Here is a 19,450-nt window from a genome sequence, read left to right as displayed (position 1 = left end):
GAATCCACCCTTAGGTTGGTATTGTAGTACTCGTACTGACCCAAAAAATAAAGTTATCGGGTCATTTTTGTTGCAGTTTGTGCGCCATAGAAATAGAACGCACCAATAGATGGAGGGATGTCGGTTTTTTTCCATTTCTCTCCGCTTACAATTTTTAAAAAGGTTTTCAGTCACTAAGGGGTTAATGGTGATAATGTGCCATCTGGGAGAACTCTTTAAGACAGGTTTGTACTGCCCCTAGTCTAACAAATAATTGGATGTAAGAAGAGTGTGCAGGAGCTGAAGGCATGTTCTGTTATGACCTGCTTTGGGGTGTTAGAAGAAATGCCTGCAGCTTCTGAGTAAAGGACATAGTATACGTCAGACTCGGTGTACAGGTTTCTGCATTGTTATGTGTTGTGTGCGGAACAAAGTTAACTGAGATTAGTATTAAATGAACTTCATCTGTGTGGAAGGGAATTACTTTGTTTGCCATCATCTACCTAGAAGACGTCGATCCAGCAAGTTCACTAACCTCCAAGGTATCACAGTAAGTACTGTATATTTGAGCAACCAGTGTACTTATAAGACTTATGCTTGACTGCAAAGAGATCACACTACAACATTAATGACTTCATACAATATGTTGTTGCAAAAAGTCCCATGTAAGTTAAATTTAAAAACTTGCATAATGTGCATGCTAAAAGGAAAATTTTTGAATGATTTGCGATAATTGCAAGAAAAAAAAAAAAATCCAGGATTGTGTTTTCGTGATATGTTCTAAAAATATTTATGTCCTACTGGGAGAAGTCCTGCATTGAGCCAAGACTCCAGGCACCAGAGCAGGAAGTTCTTCTGTATACAGGTGTATAGCTAATGGTTTATTACTGTGGAGGAGCACTCTGACTTTGTTATTGAACGTTTAAGAATATATTAATAAAAACGATTGGAACATCACATTTCCTGAAAATATTAGCCAAAGATTAATTCATTTCATTTTTTTAGAATTGGTTATTTTTGTGGAGATTAGGAAAAAACCCCGCAACATTTTAAGCCGACAGATCTTAATTCTTAGATAGCTATAACTAGTTGTCACTAGAGATGAGCGAGCACCAAAATGCTCGGGTGCTCGTTACTCGGGACGAAAATTTCGCGATGCTCGAGGGTTCGTTTCGAATAACGACCCCATTGAAGTCAATGGGCGACCAGGGCATTTTTGTATATCGCCGATGCTCGCTAAGGTTTCCATTTCGTAAAATCTGGGCAATTCAAGAAAGTGATGGGAACGACACAGCAACGGATAGGGCAGGCGAGTGGCTACATGTTGGGCTGAATCTCAAGTTCCCAAGTCCCACTATTAAGCCACAATAGCGGCAAGAGTGCCCCCCCCCCCAACAATTTTTACTTCTGAAAAGCCCTCATTAGCAATGCATACCTTAGCTAAGCACCACACTACCTCCAACAAAGCACAATCACTGCCTGCATGACACTCTGCTGCCACTTCTCCTGGGTAACATGCTGCCCAACCCCCCCCCCCCCCACGACCCAGTGTCAACAGCACACACCAAAGTGTCCCTGCGCAGCCTTCAGCTGCCCTCATACCACACCACCCTCATGTCTATTTATAAGTGCGTCTGCCATGAGGAGGAACCGCAGGCAAACACTGCAGAGGGTTGGCACGGCTAGGCAGCGACCCTCTTTAAAAGGGGCGGGGCGATAGCCCACAATGCTGTACAGAAGCAATGAGAAATAGAATCCTGTGCCACCGCCATCAGGAGCTGCACAAGTGGGCATAGCAATGGGGAACCTATGTGCCACCCACTATTCATTCTGTCAAGGTGTCTGCATGCCCCAGTCTGACCGGGGTTTTTAATACATAGACACTGGCAGGTACAAATCCCTAATGTGAACACACAGCATGGGTGGCTCCCTGGAACCCACCGGCGGTACATAACTATATCCCATTGCAGTGCCCATCACAGCTGAGGTAATGTCATGTTTAATGCAGGTGGGCTTCAGCCCACACTGTATGCCCCAGTCAGACTGGGGTTCTTTAGAAGTGGACACATGCAGTTACAACTCCGTGTGGACCGACAGCATGGGTGGGTGCCAGGAAGCCACCGGCGGTACATAAATATATCCCATTGCATTGCCCTGCACAGCTGAGGTAATGTCAGATAAAATACAGGTGGGCTTCGGCCCACACTGCATGCCCCAGTCAGACCGGGGTTTTTAATACATAGACACAGGCAGGTACAACTCCCTAATGTGAGGTCCGTGTGGACCGACAGCATGGGTGGCTCCCTGGAACCCACTGGCGGTACAAAAATATATCCCATTGCAGTGCCCTGGACAGCAGAGCTAACGTCTGATTAAATACAGGTGGGCTTCGGCCCAAACTGCATGCCCCAGTCAGGCTCCAGTTTTTTTGTAAGTATACACAGGCACGTACATCTCCCTAATGGGAAGTCCATGTGGACCGACAGCATGGGTGGGTCCCAGGAAGCCACCGGCGGTACATAAATATATCCCATTGCAGTGCCCAGTACAGCTGATGTAGCGTCAGCTTTAATGCAGGTGGGCAAAAAATTAATTGGATTACACTGTAGGCAAGGGCCCAAAAAAATTGGTGTACCAACAGTACTAATGTACCTCAGAAAAATTGCCCATGCCCAACCAAGAGGGCAGGTGAAACCCATTAATTGCTTTGGTAATGTGGCTTAATTTGTAACTAGGCCTGGAGGTAGCCCAGTTAAAATAAAAATTGGTTCAGGTGCAAGTTTAAATGCTTTAATGAGCATTGAAACGTATAAAAATTGTTTACAAAAATTATATGACTGAGCCTTGTGGGCCTAAGAAAAATTGCCCGTTCGGCGTGATTACGTCAGGTTTCAGGAGGAGGATGAATAGAATACACAGATTGATGAAGCTAAAAGGTCCCCGTTTTTGATGGGGATAGAGAACGATGCTTCCATCCGTGGGTGCAGCCTACGTATTGTTTAGGTATCGCTGCTGTCCGCTGGTGGAGAAGAAAAGTCTGGGGAAATCCAGGCTTTGTTCATCTTTATGAGTGTAAGACTGTCGGTTGACAGGCGGGTACGCTTATCCGTGATGATTCCCCCAGCCGCACTAAACACCCTCTCTAACAAGACGCTAGCTGCAGGACAAGCAAGCACCTCCAGGACATACAGCGCGAGTTCAGGCCACGTGACCAGCTTCGACACCCAGTAGTTGTAGGGGGCAGAGGCGTCACGGAGGACGGTCGTGCGATCGGCTACGTACTCCCTCACCATCCTTTTACAGTGCTCCCGCCGACTCAGCCTTGACTGGGGAGCGGTGACAGTCTTGCTGGGGAGCCAGAAAGCTGGCAAAGGCCTTAGAGAGTGTTCCCCTGCCTGTGCTGTACATGCTTCCTGATCTCCGCGCCTCCCCTGCTACCTGGCCCTCGGAACTGCGCCTTCGGCCACTAGCGCTGTCGGATGGGAATTTTACCATCAGTTTGTCCGCCATGGTCCTGTGGTATAGCATCACTCTCGAACCCCTTTCCTCTTCGGGTATGAGAGTGGAAAGGTTCTCCTTATACCGTGGGTCGAGCAGTGTGTACACCCAGTAATCCGTAGTGGCCAGAATACGTGTAACGCGAGGGTCACGAGAAAGGCATCCTAACATGAAGTCAGCCATGTGTGCCAGGGTACCTGTACGCAGCACATGGCTGTCTGCACTAGGAAGATCACTTTCAGGATCCTCCTCCTCCTCCTCAGGCCATACACGCTGAAAGGATGACAGGCAAGCAGCATGGGTACCCTCAGCACTGGGCCAAGCTGTCTCTTCCCCCTCCTCATCCTCCTCATGCTCCTCCTCCTGAACGCGCTGAGATATAGACAGGAGGGTGCTCTGACTATCCAGCGACATACTGTCTTCCCCCGCCTCTGTTTCCGAGCGCAAAGCATCTGCCTTTATGCTTTGCAGGGAACTTCTCAAGAGGCAGAGCAGAGGAATGGTGATGCTAATGATTGCAGCATCGCCGCTCACCATCTGGGTAGACTCCTCAAAGTTTCCAAGGACCTGGCAGATGTCTGCCAACCAGGCCAACTCTTCTGTAAAGAATTGAGGAGGCCGACTCCCACTGCGCCGCCCATGTTGGAATTGGTATTCCACTATAGCTCTACGCTGCTCATAGAGCCTGGCCAACATGTGGAGCGTAGAGTTCCACCGTGTGGGCACGTCGAACAGCAGTCGGTGCACTGGCAGACGAAATCGATGTTGCAGGCTGCGCAGGGTGGCAGCGTCCGTGTGGGACTTGCGGAAATGTGCGCTGACCCGGCGCACCTTTCCGAGCAGGTCTGACAAGCGTGGGTAGCTTTTCAGAAAGCGCTGAACCACCAAATTAAAGACGTGGGCCAGGCATGGGACGTGCGTGAGGCTGCCGAGCTGCAGAGCCGCCACCAGGTTACTGCCGTTGTCACACACGACCATGCCCGGTTGGAGGCTCAGCGGCGCAAGCCAGCGGTCGGTCTGCTCTGTCAGACCCTGCAGCAGTTCGTGGGCCTTGTGCCTCTTCTCTCCTAAGCTGAGTAGTTTCAGCATGGCCTGCTGACGCTTGCCCACCGCTGTGCTGCCACGCCGCGTGACACCGACTGCTGGCGACGTGCTGCTGCTGACACATCTTGATTGCGAGACAGATTGCGTAGGAGGAGGAGGGTGGTTTAGTGGAGGAAGCATACACCGCCGCAGATACCACCACCGAGCTGGGGCCCGCAATTCTGGGGGTGGGTAGGACGTGAGCGGTCCCAGGCTCTGACTCGGTCCCAGCCTCCACTAAATTCACCCAATATGCCGTCAGGGAGATATAGTGGCCCTGCCCGCCTGTGCTTGTCCACGTGTCCGTTGTTAAGGTGACCTTGGCAGTAACCGCGTTGGTGAGGGCGCGTACAATGTTGCGGGAGACGTGGTCGTGCAGGGCTGGGACGGCACATTGGGAAAAGTAGTGGCAACTGGGAACTGAGTAGCGTGGGGCCGCCGCCGCCGTCATACCTTTGAAAGCCTCCGTTTCCACAACCCTATACGGCAGCATCTCCAGGCTGATAAATTTGGCTATGTGCACGTTTAACGCTTGAGCATGCGGGTGCGTGGCGGCGTACTTGCGCTCCAACACTTGCGCTTGCAACGGCTGGATGCTGCACTGAGAGACATTGCTGGATGGGGCCGAGCACAGCGGAGGTGAGGGTGTGGGTGCAGGCTAGGAGACGGTAGTGCCTTTGTCCTTAGAGGGGGGGTTGGATCTCAGTGGCAGGTTGGGGCACAGGGGGAGAGGCAGCGGTGCAAACCAGAGGCGGTGAACGGCCTTCGTCCCACCTTGTGGGGTGCTTGGCCATCATATGTCTGCGCATGCTGGTGGTGGTGAGGCTGGTGGTGGTGGCTCCCCGGCTGATCGTGGCGTGACAAAGGTTACACACCACTGTTCGTCGGTCGTCTGCACTCTGTGAAAAACTGCCAGACCTTTGAGCACCTCTGCCTCTGCAGGGTGGCATGGCGCGAGGGGGCGCTTTGGGAAACAGTTGGTGGATTATTCAGTCTGGCCCTGCCTCTACCCCTGGCCACCGGACTGCCTCTTGCAACCTGCCCTGCTGCTGCACTTGCCTCCCCCTCTGAAGACCTGTCCTCAGTAGGCGTAGCAAACCAGGTGGGGTCAGTCACCTCATCGTCCAGCTGCTCTTCCTCCGAATCCTCTGTGCGCTCCTCCCTCGGACTTACTGCCCTTACTACTACCTGACTGATGGACAACTGTGTCTCATCGTCATCGTCCTCCTCACCCACTGAAAGCTCTTGAGACACTTGCCGGAAGTCCCCAGCCTCATCCTCCAGACGCCGGGAACTTTCCGAAGGTTGGGCATCGGTCACGACAAACTCCTCCGGTGGGAGAGGAACCATTGCTGCGCATTCTGGGCAGGGGCCCGACAGCGGTTCATGAGAGTCTGCCTGCTCCTCAGAATGTGTCATTGTAATGGAGTGAGGAGGCTGGGAGGAAGGAGGAGCAGCAGCCAGAGGATTCAGAGTTGCAGCAGTGGACGGCGCAGAACTCTGGGTGGTCGATAGATTGCTGGATGCACTTTCTGCCATCCACGACAGGACCTGCTCACACTGCTCATTTTCTAATAAAGGTCTACCGCGTGGACCCATTAATTGTGAGATGAATTTGGGGACGCCAGAAACGTGCCTCTCTCCTGATCCCGCAGCAGTCGGCTGCAATATACCTGGATCAGGAGCTCGGCCTGTGCCCACACCCTGACTTGGGCCTCCGCGTCCTCGCCCGCGTCCACGTCCGCTAGGCCTACCCCTACCCCTCAGCATGCTGTATTACCAGTAGTGCCGAAACAGAACGCTGTAATAAAATGTGCCGCTTATTGGCCTGTGGTTGGAGGCTGACTTCCCTTACACAGCAGAGCCAGGAAACAATTTTGCGCACGCCTGTAGTGAGACGTAGGTGCGTATGACTGAGCTAGTGGAATTCACAGCGCAGAAGCAGTCAAGTGGCCAAAGGCCAGTAGTAGGCCTTAAGTATTTTGCTTCTATTTTTTTAAAATGCTGAGCTGATACAGCAGACAGATACTGTAGGCAGCGTATAATATTATGTATACTCTTTCCCTCTGGCGCGATGACAGCGCTGATGTAACAGAGACAGCAGATCCAGGAAACAATTTTGTGCAAGCCTGCTGTAACGCTTAGCTGCGTATTAATTAGGACTACTACCCCCAGCAGATAGATACTGTAGGCAGCGTATAATATTATGTATACTCTTTCCCTCTGGCGGGATGACGGCGATCAATTTTTTGGAAAAAGCCCACTGCCTAATATCTCTTTCCCTGCCTCACCAGTACTGGCCCTATACTCTGTACAATGACTGCAGACTGCGGACGCAATGCTCTGCACGGCCGATATACAAAAAAAAAATAATTGTGCAACACTGCTAAAAGCAGCCTCAACAGTACTGCACACGGTCAGATGTGGCCCTAAGAAGGACCGTTGGGGTTCTTGAAGCCTAAAATACTCCTAACACTCTCCCTATAGCAGCTCCGGCACCAGCAGCACTGTCCCTGATCTCTGTCAGAATGCATCTGTGGCGAGCCGCGGGAGGGGCCGATTTATATAGTCGGGTGACACCTGATCTCGCCAGCCACTCACTGCAGGGCGGTGGTATAGGGCTTGAACGTCGCAGGGGGAAGTTGTAATGCCTTCCCTGTCTTTCTATTGGCCAGAAAAGCGCGCTAACGTCTCAGAGATGAAAGTAAAAGTAACTCAAACATCGTGTGGTACTCGCCTCTAGTAACGAGCATCTCGAACACGCTAATACTTGAACGAGTATCAAGCTCGGACGAGTACATTCGCTCATCTCTATTTGTCACTATTATAGTTGACTTTCCAATGTCCCAAAAGGACAAGTTAAAAGGAATTGGGAGAAACAGTATTTTGATCTGATCTAAACTACAAATATTTTACAGTCAATGACAGTTTTTATTTGTATTCTATTGGTTGGAATCAGCCCCTTTTAATGCGGTGTCACAAAGGAGGGGAGGCTTTGACTCAGTTTCTTCAGATCCAGGTCTAGGAATTGCTCCTATATGGATTAGTGTGAATTCACACGGGTAATTTCACATGCGAGTTCCATCTGATAGCGATGTGGATGGATCTCACGCATGAAAATGACACATTAATTTTATTGTATTTATTCGCATGAGTAGTCTTCTGTTGCAGTTATGCTGCGAGATTGAAAAGCGCTGTATGTCTTATGATTGGCCAATTCCTAGAAAGGAATCGACCATTTTTTCCTATGGGATCCTTAAAAAAAAAAATTGCATCGCACTCACATGCCATGCATTTTGCATACAGGTGTGATTCCATTTTTACAACTGAAACTATTGGAAGCACTTGCGAGTTTGTGTGTGTAAAATGCAAGTAAATAAATGTGGTGCAATCCGTTTTTTAAGCAAAAATAAAATGTGTTCGCACTAATGTTATAGCAGTATAAGTATTTAAATGGGTATTCCAGGACCTTTTTTATATTTTTGTTATTGATGACTGACAGGTCATCATTAGATGACAGCAGAAACTCACTGCTCGGATCACCTTTAATCAGCTGATTCCTGTGGCTGCTGTTACTGCAGTCACTGCGAGTAGCAGAATTAAATTCAAAGGGAACTGCACTATGGTCACTGCATTCTGACCCAAGAAATCAGTGGGAATCCAAGTGGCAGATCTCTGACAAGAATCTGGAGGTCATCAATAATAAAAACAAAGGTTTACAAAAAGGCCCAGAATACCCCTTTAATTTCAAATGTTTTATTGAAAATAGAGAACATTATAAGCAAACATAAAGGTTCTGAGACTTAGGCCAGGAGGCTGGAACCGACACACGTCATGGGGCGGAGCTACGCGATGACGCGTGCAAGGGGGCGGAGCCAAAGCGCCGATGCTTCCAAGACCAGCCGAAGGGAGAAGATCCATCTGCGCAAGCGCGTCTAAAAAAGCAAGAAGACACCGAAGTTAGACAGAACCATGGCAACGGGGACGCTAGCAACGGAGCAGGTAAGTGAATAACTTCTGTATGGCTCATATTTAATGCACGATGTATATTACAAAGTGCATTAATATGGCCATACAGAAGTGTATAGACCCACTTGCTTTCGCGAGACAACCCCTTTAAGTAGATCTATGAGCTTCAAATCTCACCAGGCTTGCATCTATGACTCTGATGCGATAAGAACTACATCCTGGTGATATTTTTATGAAACTATTTCTTTTTAATCACTAGGGTTAGCGCTATTCTACCAACGGGCCATTAAGGTGTCCTATATCATGAGACGATTAGGATTGGTGGTCCCATAGAATCTCTATAATGCAAGCTCTCCCCTATGTTGCACATACAAGATAATGCATACATAGGTCTAACTTATCTGTCTCTACTTCGCTCTTGAATTGTTATTTCACCAAAGAGAGACTACAATTGTACCACTGGGCACAATTATAATACCTAGTGGATACACTCTATTTGTAATATATTTTCTTCATCAAGGGGATCAATAATCTAGCATAGCCCTAGTTTTCGTGTCTTGTCGTCATTTTGTTTGTCTAAAAAATTAGCCCAGAGTTTTAACTAAATTTAATAAAATTGGTTCTTTTAAGTCTATTTCCAGGGCGTCATCCCGACGGCCCCATTTACATATGGAGGTTGCCCTCTGACCCAGGTAGGGATAGGAAGAATTTAAAAGCACCTCCCTTTCCACCCATGCTTCAATGTCTTCCTGTCCCTACGGTGGGACAGATGAGCAGAGAACTCCAAGCAAGTCTGTGGAGGAAAAGAAAACTCACCGCACGCTGTGCGATCCTCCTGGAGGGGTAGAGGTCAAGGCCGCATACTCCCGAGTCACTGCATCCCCGACCTGCGCCGCCGACTGAGCCGTAAGTTGCCTCAGTAGCGCAGGTCTCCCTCGTGCGGTCCACATGTTCTGGTCACCGCTGCCGCGATGAGATATTTCCTCCTGGCAGAGGAACAGCAGCGGCGGCCTCCCGGAGCAGCATGGATGCTGAAAGCATGATACTGCGCGGGAAGGGACTCTCCGATAAAGTAATTACTACCCTGACAAAGAGCCGTAAACCTATCACGACAGCCATCTATGATAGGATATGGAGGAAGTTCACAGACTTCTGCAAAATAGATCCAGGGGAAATCCCAGGGATTGACATACCTGCAATCCTGGAATTTTTACAGGCAAGCCTAGAGAAAGGCCTTAGCCCAAGAACCCTTAAGGTTCATACAGCAGCACTAGGATCCTACCTAGACTTCCCCTTAGCAGAACACTGCGGGGTGCGTAGGTTTCTCAAAGGGACAGAAAGACTTTGACCCTTTATTAGAGAAACCTTCCCTACCTGGGACCTAAACTTAGTCCCAAATAGTTTTGCCACACCCCCATTTGAACCCCTCTCCCAACTCTCCCTGAGATTACTCACGCTAAAATTACCCTTTTAGTCGCTATAACTTCGGCTCGGAGAATAGGGGAATTACAAGCCTTATATTGTATTGTATTACCATGTATGGTTCAAGATGACAGAATTACCTTTAAACTGGACCCAGCCTTCCTACCAAAGGTAGTGTCAAAATTTCATAGGGAGAAGACAATCACTCTGCCTTCCTTCTGTCAAAATCCCCGCAATGAAAATGAACGAGAATTTCATAGCCTAGATGTTAGGAGAGCCGTTCTAGTGTATATAGAGGCTACCTGCTCTTTCCGCAAAAATAATAACCTCTTTATCCAATTTCAGGGGCCGGCAAAAGGAAAGACGGCATCTAAGGGCACCATTGTGAGGTGGATCAAGACTGCCATCCAAGAGGCATATAAAGCCAGGGGCCTCGATCCCCCGGGAAAAATTAGAGCCCACTCCACGCGCTCTCTCTCCTCCTCTTGGGCAGAAAAAGGCCAGGCATCTGCCGAGCAAATTTGCAAAGCAGCCACCTGGTCTAGCATACATACGTTTATCAGACATTTTAGGGTTAACGTCCAGTCGGAAAAAGACCTGGGCTATGGACGAAAAGTCCTTCAGGCAGTAGTCCCGCCCTAAAGTCACGTATAATTTGGTATACTCCATATGTAAATGGGGCCGTCGGGATGACGCCCTGGAAAGATACAGATTACTTACCGGTAGTCTCATTTCCAGGACTCATCACAACGGCCCATAGTTCCCTCCCTCTTAGAATAACTTATGTTCTTTCAATGTAAATATGACCGAATAAAGGTAAAAATTTGGTTTAGTAAACATTGCCCACCGTAATAATTTGTAAGTCACTGAACTATGGGTGGAAAGGGAGGTGCTTTTAAACCTCCATATGTAAATGGGGCTGTCGTGATGACTTCTGGAAATGGGATTACCGGTAAGTAATCCGTATCTTTCTGTGAAGGGCTTGCTCTCATGGTAGGATTTTATCCTGGAAGGTGAGTGTATACCAGACAGTCTCTCCTGCCCATGCCTCCTCTAAGTAACTGTACAGCAGGAGAACATGCTGTACTCTAGAGGGACTTAGAGGAGGTGGGGCCTGGGTGGGGAGAGATTGTAGATCAGTTTAATAGAGGTGGGCAGGACTTCTATTCCCTCAACCCAAGACGCATTCCCTCCCTTCCCACTGATCCCGTACATCCTCAAAAAGATTCAGAGCAGCCAGGCAGCCGTAATCTTAGTAGTCCCCATGTAGGACAAGAGGCCCTGGTATCCCTTACTGAAGGCCCTAGTAATCCAGGGTCCATTCCAACTGCCGGCCAAACAAGATCTCCTTGTCCAGGGTCCTCTAATGTACTCGGAGGTCAAAAAAAATTGAAGCTAGCAACCTGGATGCTAAAAGCGTAATTCTCCGAGGGAAGGTACTTTCACAAAAAGTAATCACCACCTTGTCTAAAAGTCGCAAACCCGTAACCACAGCCATTTACAGTACAGTGTGGAAAAAGTTCTCAGAATTTCGTAACAGACCCTAGCAAAGTTCCAAGGGTAGATATACCTGTAATCTTGGAATTCTTGCAGGCGGGCCTGGAAAAAGTCCTTAGCCCGAGAACGCTTAGGGTTCAGGTGGCAGCTTTAGGATCCTATTTGGATTTTCCCTTAGCGGAGCACCGCTGGGCCCGTAGGTTCCTTAAGGGAGCAGACAGACTTCGTCTCTTCATTAGGGAAACCTTTCCCACATGGGACCTAAACTTAGTCTTAAATAGCTTCTGCAAACCTCCCTTCGAACCTCTCTCCAAACTTCCCGTAAGGTTGCTTACCTTAAGTTTCCCTCCTAGTCGTAATAAATTCAGCCCGAAGAGCAGGAGAACTACAGGCCTTATGCTGTATAGAGCCACACATGAGGGTACAAGATGATAGAATCACCTTTCATCTAGATCCAGCTTTTCTCCCAAAAGTGGTGTCATAATTCCACAGAGAGCAGACCATCACCTTACCCTCCTTTTGCTAGAACCCCTGCAATGACACAGAGAGAGAGAGAGTTTCATAGCTTAGATGTTAGGAGAGTTGTTCTAACATACCTAGAAGCTACTCGTTCCTTTTGAAAACATAACCTCTTTATCCAATTTCAGGGGCTCGGCAAAGGAAAGACCGCATCTAAAAGTACCATTGCCAGGTGGATCAGGATGGCCATCCAGGAGGCGTACAAAGCTAGGGGCCTCAATCCTCCGGGAAAGATTAAAGCCCATTCCACTCGATCCCTCTCCTCCTCATGGGCAGAGAAAGCCCAGACCTCCGCTGAGCAGATCTGCAAGGCGGCTACCTGGTCCAGTCTGCATACCTTCATAAAACACTATAGGGTTAATGTACAGTCAGACAAGGACCTGGGATATAGATGGAAAGTCCTCCAGGCAGCAGTCCCACCCTAAGTCACCTATAATTTGGTATTGCTCCATTGTAAATGGGGCCGTGGGGATGACTACCAGGAAATATACGGATTACTTACTGGTAGTCCTTTTTCCGGGAGTCATCACGATGGCCCAAAGTTCCCTCCCTTATAGAATATTTGTGTTCTTTTCAATGTAAATATGACCGAATAAAGGTAAGTTTTGGTTCAGCAAACCTTGTCCACCGTAATAATTTGAAAGTCACTGACGCATGGTGGAAAGGGAGGTGCTTTTAAGGGCTCTTCCTGTCCCTACCGAGGTCAGAGGGCAACCTCCATTGTAAATGGGGCCGTCGTGATGACTCCCGGAAAAAGAACTACCGGTAAGTAATCCGTATATTTTTATTAAAAAAAAAGTTACCCTGACTGACAACCTCTTTAATTAAACCTTTTCCATCATATCTATACACTTAAGGGCTTTTACCCACTGGCATCTTTTTTTCACCCTTTACAATCTAATTTGTATCCTGGTTTTCGTAGGGGGCTTACTCTTTTTCTGCCGTTGTACAATGGCGCTATCTGCTGGCTAAAGCCAGTACTGCATGAGGTGACATGTTGGATAGGCAGGCAATATACATTAAGAGAACCCCAAAGCACGTCTTCCAACATCGGAGCTGTACAGCCTTAAATTGTAATGTCTTCAGACAGTGGATTGGAAAGGGTTTACACCGATAATTGCTGTGTTTTTTTTTTTCAATGGGACTTTCTAATGTTAAAATCCAAGTTTGTGGTTCTACAATTTTTTTTCAATGCGTTTTTAACATTAGAAAGTCCCATTGAAAAAACACTGCAGCGATATCGCAGCATTAAAAAGAAACGCTAGTGGGTAAAAGCCCTTAGGTTGAGTCTATTATGTACCCAGTTGTAACGAGACATGAAAGATGCTTAGTTAAAGGGTTTTATCAGTGACATACTATAGATCAGGGGTCCCCAACCGCTGGGCCGCGGCCCGGGGCCGGGCCGTTGGATGCTTAGCGCCGGTCCGCGGCACCGCCGGGAACTTTTACTCTAAACACAAGGCCCGCCTTGTGCTATGTGGCCCGCGGCGTGCCGACGCCGCTGACCACCGATGCGATTACCAGCGAGGGCGCCGCAGCTCCCCGCTGGTAATCGCGCTGATGCCGGCGCACACTGACGTCTGTGCAGCCAGGATACTCTTCCCCGAGTCCCCTGCTCATTAGTTCCGCAGGAGAGGACTCGGGGAGGAAGCGTTCCGGGCTGACGTCAGGGCAAGCAGACAGAGAGCGACAGCAGGGAGGAGGTAAGTATATGGGCTGGGGGGCTACTTATTACAGGGGAAGGGGCTGCCAATTACTGGGAGGGCTGGTTATTACTGGGGGCTACTTATTACAGGGGAAGGGGCTGCCTATTACTGGGGGGGCTGGTTATTACTGGGGAAGGGGCTGCCTATTACTGGGGGGGCTACTTACTACTGGGGGACCTGCTTATTACAGGGGGGACCTGCTTATTACTGGGGGGTTGCTTACTGGGGAGGGGGGAGGGGGTGTGCTTATTACTGGGGGGAGGGCTACTTATTACAGGGGAAGGGGCTGCTTATTACTGGGGGGGGCTACTTATTACAGGGGACGGGGCTGCCTATTACTGGGGGGCTGCCTATTACGGGGGGGCTGCCTATTACGGGGGGGCTGCCTATTACTGGGGGGGGGGACCTGCTTATTACTGGAGGGGTTGCTTTCTGGGGGGGCTGCTTATTACTGGGGGGGGGGGCTACTTATTACAGGGGAAGGGGCTGCCTATTACTGGGGGGCTGCCTATTACGGGGGGGGCTGCCTATTACTGGGGGGGGGGACCTGCTTATTACTGGAGGGGTTGCTTACTGGGGGGGCTGCTTATTACTGGGGGGGGGGGCTACTTATTACAGGGGAAGGGGCTGCCTATTACTGGGGGGGGGGGGCCTGCTTATTACTGGGGGGAACCTGCTTATTACTGGGGGGGGGGTGTTCTTATTACAGGGGAATGGGGTTGCTTATTACTGTGGGGGCTGGTTATTACTGGGGGGGGGGACCTGCGTATTACTGGGGGGGGCTGCTTATTACTGGGGTGGGGACTACTTATTACAGGGGAAGGGGCTGCCTATTACTAAGGAGGCTGCCTATTACTTGGGGGGGGGGCGCTGCCTATTACTTGGGGGGGGGCGCTGCCTATTACTGGGGGTGGGGCGCTGCCTATTACTGGGGGGGGGACCTGCTTATTACTGGGGGGGGGACCTGCTTATTACAGGGGGAGGGGCTGCTAATTACTGAGAGGTGGGGGCTGTCTATTACTGAGGGATGGGGGCTGTCTATTACTGGGGGGGGGGAGATAAATTATATGCTGCCCTATGTATGTTCTGGGGGGGGGGGGATTATACACTACCCTATGTGTGTACTGCCAGGACATTCTAATGTCATAACTAAATAAGAATGCACTAAACTCCAACCCCCTTCATAACCCCGCCCCCTTCATAACCCCACCCACTATAACCAAAGCTCCGCCCATGTCCCGCCCAACCCTGCCGGGCCTTGTAAAAATGGTCTTGCTTGAAGCCGGTCCCTGGTGCCAAAAAGGTTGGGGACCACTGCTATAGATGACCTATCATCAGGAAAGGTCATCAATAATTGATCAGTTGGGGTCCGGCTCTCAGCTGTCAGCACCGCAATAACACAGAGATTGGAGTGGAAGTCTCTCTCTTTACTTGCAAAAAAAGCATGCAAGCAGGCTCCCACTGCTTGCAATGGGCAATTAGTTCAATGTGTGCCATTTTCCAGCACAAATACGTAGAAATATTGAGCATGCTTCATAATTTATTTTTTTTTAGACAAATAAAATGCACATGTAAAACATGCAAATATGTGCGCCTCGGCACAACACATTTTAGTAGGGAATGGGTTTGATTTGCATGCATATCGACGCATTAAACTGTACTTTTCTGTGCATGCAGGGCCTGTTTATAAGCAGGTGTGACACCCCTGCCCTAATTTGCTTTACAGCAGCCTCATGGGCAAGACTATAATTAGGCTGGCAAGTGTGGAAAGTGCAGGATATTAGGATTTTAAAATATAGATTGGAATATTAATAGATGAGAGAGTATACTCGATAAAGGCAATTGCTCGAGCGAGCATTGCCTTTAGCGAGTATCTCCCCCGCTCTAGACTGCAGGTTCGGGTGCCGGTGCGGGGGAGCGGTGAGTAGCGGCTGCCAGCAGGAGGGAGCGGGGGGGGGGGGGGGGGGGGGGGGGAGAGAGGGAGAGAGATCTCCCCTCCATTCCGCCCCGCAGCTCCGTGCCCACTGCCGACACCCGAACCTGCAGTCTAGAGCGGGGAAGATACTCGCTAAAGGCAATGCTCGCTCGAGCAATTGCCTTTAGCGAGTATACTCGCTTATCTATAAATATTAACCCTTAAGTGTCTTTTGAGCGATAATCGTCTAACTGCAGTGACACCGTGCAGTTTTCGTTAAGCAGTCGCTTATCAGGAATTCACAGCGGGATACAGATGATACTATTGTTTCAGCTGTATCCCGCTCCCTTAAGACAGGCGGAGTATAAAGAACACAGCTGTCCAGCTGCGTTCTTCATGATCAGAGCAGAGAACAGATGGATGCAGAAGATAAGCGGCCCGCTCGTGTTCTGCATCACCTGCTTGGAGCGCAAGGTGATCGCTCAACATTTGGGCGATCACCTTGCGCTGTAAATGGACACAACGATTAGCACTTAAAAAAACATCTTTTGAGAGATAATCATTGTGTCTAAATGGGCCTTAAAAGCTCCCCACTCCCACACCCATACCTAGATTGTGCTGCATACAGCTGCAAAACTAATTTCCATACATGATCTGGCCCCTTGGTGTGATCTTTGCAAACATGACTCATTTTCTGCACTACATGAAAATTTGTTTGTAGCCCTTTAGGCCACTCACACACACACACCACTTTTCACTGCTATTATTGCGGCATTCCGAGTGCCATACTAACCGCACTACAACACTCCCATTGATTTTAATGGGGTTACTAAAACCTGCGCTCGCAGTGTTCCGGACACCATGATGCTCGAGAGCTGTCTGTTCTGTTTTCATGCTTTTTAACACACCATCTCGCCCAACACAATGATGGGGTGTATTAAAAAGCACTGTCAAACGCTGAACCATGCTTTCAAAAATGCTGCTTTAAATTGCAGTAAAAATGCCACGATTTCAAGCTGCGTTTTCTGAATGCATGTGTGAGTGGCCTTAGGGTGTTTAACCCCTTCCCTCCCCATGATGTAAGGGTACGTCATGGGAGTGGGGTACTTCCTGCAAAATGATGTACCCTTATGTCATAGGGATAGCACGAGATCATAGCAGATCTCGCGCTATCCCGCAGCGGGAGCCGGCTGTCACTAGTCGCCGGCCTCCGGCTGCAACAGTGGGGGGGGGGGCATCGGAGATGCGCCCACTCGCTGTTAACCCGCTCCCTCTGACTTCAGCCGGCTCTCGCGATAATATCCCGAGAGCCCGGCTGGTTGCTATGGCAACAGGACGCCAGATACCGGCGTCCAGTATTGCCATTGCCAAAGATCACTATAATAAGCGATAAGGCATGGCAGGAGAGAAGTCCTGCCATGCCTTATCGTAGCGATCATTAATTAGGGCTGCAGTGTAAGCCCCTCAGAGGGACACAGATGGTGTAAAAAGAAGAGCAAAATCAAGTACAAAAAATAAAAATGTAAAAAAAACAAATTACACACATTTGGTATCGACGCGTCCGTAATGACGTGCACAAAAAAAGTGAACATGCTTTTTATCCTGCATGGCAAAAAGCATAAAAAAAAAAACCTGCTAAACTGAGGCAAAATGCTTTTTAGCATTTTGCGTCCCAAAAAACGCAATACTAGTGATCAAAAAAAACGTATGTACCCCAAAATGGTACCAATAAAAACTACAGTTCACCACGCAAAAAACAAGCCCTTATATGGCCGCGTTGACGGAAAAATAAAAGTTATGGCTTTTGAAAAATGGAGATGAGAAAATACTAAAAATCGTTTGGTCCTCAATGCCAAAATAGGCCATGTCCTTAAGGGGTTAATTGTATGTAATTATATACAGGGAGATGTATAACTTATAACAGCCATAGATAGAGAGATTACATAATCATCAACTTACTCTAGTCTGTGTCATGCCGTGTGTGTCAGCCCGCCTCTTCCTCTCCTCCATCCTCCTTTTCTGCTCTGCTGCTCTCCAGCTCGCTCTGTCAGCCACACCTCAAGAATCACGTGGCTAGCAGTGAGACCAGTCGGTAATATACTCTATGTTCATTTGTATATGGCGGAGGACGGTGTCAGGAGACCAGGGAAAGCAGGAGTCAGGGGTCCTGCAACGTAGCCCACAACCCCTGTCCCTGCCTACTTGCCTCCACTCCTGGCTAACCCCAGGCGGGCAACTGGGCGACGGTCCCTACACTGGCTAAGGGAATGCTAGGGAAATCGACAATCCCTGGAAACAGAAAACAAATGGACAGACAAACAGACAACTACAGCGAAGCACAAGGGGAAAACCGCAAACCAGTCCAGGAGCAAGCCAAGGTCAAGCACTAAAAGTCAGTCCAGAGAAACACAGTACAGAAGGAGGAGACGAAGTCAGGTCAGGGGAAAAGCGGAGGTCAATATACTAGAAAACAGGATTCCAAGGTAACGCTGGTGAGTGTAAGGAGCCTATACTAACATTGGCAGTGTCAGGAAGCCACTGAAGGGTTTAAAAGCTGTCAGAGCTCCCGCCCCAGCAGCTGATTGGGGCGGAGCACCTGACAGCAGCAGGGCAATCAGAAATGCTGGGAGAACCTCCCTCAGCACTAGCAGACCAGGCTAGGTCAGTAGGGATGCAGCAGGCTGCCATGGAAACAGGAACACGGCGCCGGGCAGCAGCCGCCATGCTCCTAGCACCTCTGCGCCGTGTAGGAGTCGGGCGGCCAGGACTGATGACCAGCGTAGGAGTCCCCCTGCGACGTGCACTCATAGCAGGGGCGACAGCATCCGCCGTGCGGGCACGGCGACCCCAATAGCCACCCATCCTGACAGACGGCCTCTGGGCGCCCTCAGTGCAGGGCCAGGTCGCCATCACAACCCCAACAACCTCTGACGGTACGCCAGTGGTACAGATTTAACATTATAATCAACAACATTTTGAAGAACACTTTGTATTCCTGCACCAAGCCAAGATTGCAAAGGCTCATAGGTGTCAGAATGATAGATACCGCATTTTAAAAACTACACCCCTTAATGTATTCACTGAGGGTGTCATGAGTAGTTTTACCCCACGTTTTTTTTCAGGAATGAATACAATTTAAAGGAGAAAAATAAAATTTCATATTTTTGCAATTGCATAATTTTAAAGGCAGTTTTTTTTTCTATAGTGCACATGAAAATGAGGACTTAAAATGGATAACCCTGTTTGTCCTGTGTTCAGAAACATGCCCACTGTGGCTCTAATATTATATCTGTTTGCACAACTGTATATCACCGAGGCAGCCAAGTTCCCGTTGAAGAAATATATTTCACCGTAGGGAACCACAAGAAATATAAAATATAACTTTTATTAGTTAGATAAAAAGAAAAAGAAAATATTGTGCAATATAAAGTGATAGAATAGATCTATGCTGATATAATAATAGGACTAGGAGGTCTCATATGTATACTGATTGTTTTCTTAAAGTCCAGATATTCCCTTTAAGAAAGAAATCTTATATGACCCATTGGGAACTCTATGTGATACATAAACTCTCTCTCCCTTCTAAGTTGATGGGAATTGGTTTAAATCAATTCTCCTATTATCTAGTGTATCAGATAATATAGTCGAAGGGGAGATGTGTAGATGTTGACACGGATTACTAAGTGCCCCAATCACAGATGGAAGTGTCAACTGGGATCCTATATCCCCAAATTCAATGGAGTATGTATTCACTTTGAGATATATAGAATCCTAGGGTCATATATCAGGCTGGAACAAATGAATAAGTGACCACAATAGATGATTTGTAAATCCTGGGTTCCTATTTTATGGTAACCCACAT

General features: G+C 48.6%; 1 protein-coding gene across 6 annotated transcripts in view; it reads left to right on the top strand.

Annotated features, from left to right (window-relative positions):
* Positions 1–323: 323 nt before the first annotated feature.
* LOC136576370 (putative methyltransferase DDB_G0268948) overlaps positions 324–19,450 on the top strand; it is a 111,518-nt gene continuing 92,391 nt past the window's right edge. For 2 of the 6 annotated variants that reach the window (XM_066575609.1, XM_066575608.1), the window contains exon 1: positions 392–529. Coding sequence is in view for 2 of the 6 variants with exons in the window: in XM_066575604.1 (XP_066431701.1) it covers positions 434–529 (96 nt within the window). In the remaining 4 variants the exon portion in view is untranslated. Of the gene's footprint in view, positions 530–19,450 lie in introns of all 6 variants that reach the window. The other 4 variants (XM_066575604.1, XM_066575605.1, XM_066575606.1 and 1 more) reach the window with 4 other exon arrangements.

This window comes from Eleutherodactylus coqui, chromosome 8 (assembly GCF_035609145.1).
Source record: "Eleutherodactylus coqui strain aEleCoq1 chromosome 8, aEleCoq1.hap1, whole genome shotgun sequence".
NCBI lineage: Eukaryota > Metazoa > Chordata > Amphibia > Anura > Eleutherodactylidae > Eleutherodactylus > Eleutherodactylus coqui.
The sequence above is the reverse complement of the archived record's forward strand: the minus strand, read 5'-3'. Positions and strand labels throughout refer to the sequence as shown.